Here is a 3,321-nt window from a genome sequence, read left to right on the forward strand (position 1 = left end):
CCGCAAGTATTATCAGAGGAGAGTTGCAGCCTTTGGTGTAAAAGTAGAGAAAGAGGAGCAGCAGACTAAGAATGTGTTCCTCACAGACCCTAGCTTGCCTCCTTGACTTCCCCTAAAATACCCAGAGATTGAGCCCCATAGCCTGCTTCTGCTCTGTATCTCTAGACTCTAAAGCTACTACACTGTCCAATACAATAACCACTAGCCACATTTAGCTATGTACATTTAAGTATAGATTAAATTAAAATTTTTCAGTTCCCCACTCACACTAGCCACGTTTCAAATGCTTAATAGCCAAATGTGGCTAGTAGTTACCGTATTGGACAACACAGATATGGAACAATTCTATTGTTGCAGAAAATTCGATTGGCAGTGCTGGTCTAGAAAACAAGAATCAAACAGAATGAACATTCCTTATTTATATCATCTGCGACCACCCATGGGCCAGCAGGCTGAGAGCTACGGGCAAGACTGGGACTGGTCCATACTGTTCTCCCTAATATCCATATGCACCTTACTTTACTCCTTATTTATTTCTAAATATAATGTATATAAATTATGTATAAAACATAATATTTCTAAATATAACTGGGTAGAACTGCCAGACACAAACAGGGTACAGTAAAGAATGATTTAACAGAACTGTAGGGTCCAATGATGTTAGACTCAAGTTTAGATGAGGTATCAGACCACAGAAATTTATCCCAATCTTCCAGCCGTGTTTGAGGATTCAGTTTCCAACTGGTACGTACTTGGGATTTACACAGCACATAACCTCATTCCTGCAAAATGTACAGAACACTTCATTCTGTTCACACGTTGTTCTGCATCTTCCCAACTTACCTCAACACTTCACGGCTGAAATTAAAGGGAAAGGAGAGGGACGGCTCAGTCTTGAAATAAACAGAGGGCTGGGGAAGGGGGAGGCCGAAGCCCAGTAGAAAAGACAGTAAAGGGAAATAAGAAGACATGAGGAAGAAGCCCTCATAAGGCATCCTCCAGGTTTAAGGGAGATTATAGTCACTATCTTTTCTTTTCCCACTTGTGTCCCCAGTCACAATCTCAAAATTCTCCCCACTCAGTGGCCTGGGACCTACCAGGCAGCTTCCCCTCCCTGGCCTTTGTGGAGGCAAGAGGACCCCTCTCTCCAGGCTTTCACCTCCCTCATATTATAAGGTACATAGACACCCAGGTATCAACTAACCATCTTTTCCCTTTCCCTTGGCTGCCGTCTCTGATCATATTAATGAAAGGGGACAGGAATCTGAAATACACCCCTCAAGACGTCTGCAAGTCTTCTTGGTTATCTATAAAACTCTTCTCCACAACATCCCAGAGGTTTTCACTGGTCTTAATGAGCCGAGATAATTAGGAACAGCTGCTCTGGGGAAACTACAACCTAAAGCAGCCCAGGTAAATTGAGGTTGGCTGAGAGAGTGGAATCAGAATCCTCAAACAATCAGAAATTAAGGAACCATTTCCATAGAGGCAATTGATCAAAATTCAAATTGTCCCAAGGAATGTTTTTGGAAAAGCTCCCACTTCCTCTATACTCTATGTCCAAGTCTCTCTCCTCCATGTACCTGCCCCACCTCACCATCATCATGTTCAACTTCTCCAGAGCCAACCACAGAGAAGGTCAGAGTGGTCAACAAATAGCACTGAAAAAATCAGCACCAGGGAACTCAAACGTCCCCTTGGCTAGAGAGGTATCCAAAGACCATTCTCCCTGCCCAAGGCCATTCTCCCAGCCTGAGCTATAAAGCACCCAGAGCTCCCTGAATATGCATCAGGTTCCCTGACCCACTGCCCCTTGGGAGAGATCCTGGTTACCTTGGGTGACCTGGACCAGGAGCAGGGTAACAGTCAAAATCAGAAGAAGGAACTTCATGAATGGTGGGAGCTCAGGTAGAGATAGGCTTCTTGGTTGGCAACACAGACAGAGGTCTCCATTCTGGGCAGTCCAGACTGGTATTTATTGCCCCAAGGAGCACGGCAGAGCCATGATCGGTGAACCAGAAAGGGAACAGTCATTTAAGATTAGACAGATGAGTAATCAACCGCATTGGTTGAATGACTGTTGAATACGCCACCCTCTTCTGCTCTTCCAGAGGAGGCCAGGAGAGGGGGAAGAGAAGTTAAAGAGAAGACACAGCCTTGCCTTTGAGAGTTTTTAGCTTCTGGGGAGTCAAGAAGGGGGAAAATATTCCTACTGTTTTAAATTTTTTTTCTTTTTATTTTATACTGGAGTACAGTTGATTAACAATGTTGTGTTAGTTTCAGGTGTACAACAGAGGTTCAGTTATACATTTACATGCATCTATTCTTTTTCAAATTCTTTTCCCAATTAGGTTGTTACAGAATATTGAGCTATAGAATATTGTGCTATATCTTTTTAAAAACTGTTTATTTTTTATACAATTTTTAAAGATTACTTTCCATTTACTGTTAGGACAAAATATTGGCTATATTCCCCACGTTGTACAATACCTCCTTGAGCTTAACTTACACCCAAAATTTGTGCCTCTCCCATCCCTATATTGTCCCTCCCCCACCACTGGTAAATGCTAGTTTGTTCTTTATATCTGTGAGTATACGTTTTTGTTATATTCACTAGTTTGTTGTATTTTTAGATTCCACATATAAGTGATATCATACAATATTAGTCTTTCTATGTCTGACTTATTTCACTTAGCATAATGCCCCCCAAGTCCATCCATGTTGCTGCAAATGGCAAAATTTCATTCTTTTTATGGCTGGGTAGTATCCCATTGTGAGTGTGTGTATATATATATATATACCACCTCTTCTTTAACCATTTATCTGTTGATGGACACTTAGGTTGCTTCCATATCTTTATCTTGGCAACTGTGAATAATGCTGCTATGAACATTAGGGTGTATATATCTTTTTGAATTAGTGTTTTTGTTTTTTTCAGATATATATCCAGGAGTGGAATTGCTAGGTCATATGGCAGTTCTATTTTTAGTTTTTTGAGAAACCTCCATGCTGTTTTCTACAGTGGCTGCAGCAATTTACATTCCCACCAACAGTGTAGGAGGGTTCTTTTTCTCCACATCCTTGCCAACATTTGTTGTTTGTGTTCTTTTTAATGGTAGCCATTCTGACAATTGTGAGGTGATATTGTGGTTTTGATTTGCATTTCCCTGATGATTAGCAATGCTGAGCATCTTTTCATATGCCTGTTGGCCATCTGCATTACCTCTTTGGAAAAAATGTCTTCAGTTTTTCTGCCCATTTTTCAACTTGGTTGTTTGGGTTTTTTTGATGTTGAGTTGTATGAGCTATTTATATATGTTT

General features: G+C 41.0%; 1 protein-coding gene across 1 annotated transcript; it reads right to left on the reverse strand.

Moving 5' to 3' along the window:
- Positions 1–730: 730 nt before the first annotated feature.
- Positions 731–1,891, reverse strand: DEFB121 (defensin beta 121). The gene is given in 2 exon segments (XM_059038834.1): positions 731–858; positions 1,834–1,891. Coding segments are annotated over 2 exon segments (186 nt in total).
- Positions 1,892–3,321: the final 1,430 nt, after the last annotated feature.

Source organism: Kogia breviceps, chromosome 14 (assembly GCF_026419965.1).
Source record: "Kogia breviceps isolate mKogBre1 chromosome 14, mKogBre1 haplotype 1, whole genome shotgun sequence".
Taxonomy (NCBI): domain Eukaryota; kingdom Metazoa; phylum Chordata; class Mammalia; order Artiodactyla; family Physeteridae; genus Kogia; species Kogia breviceps.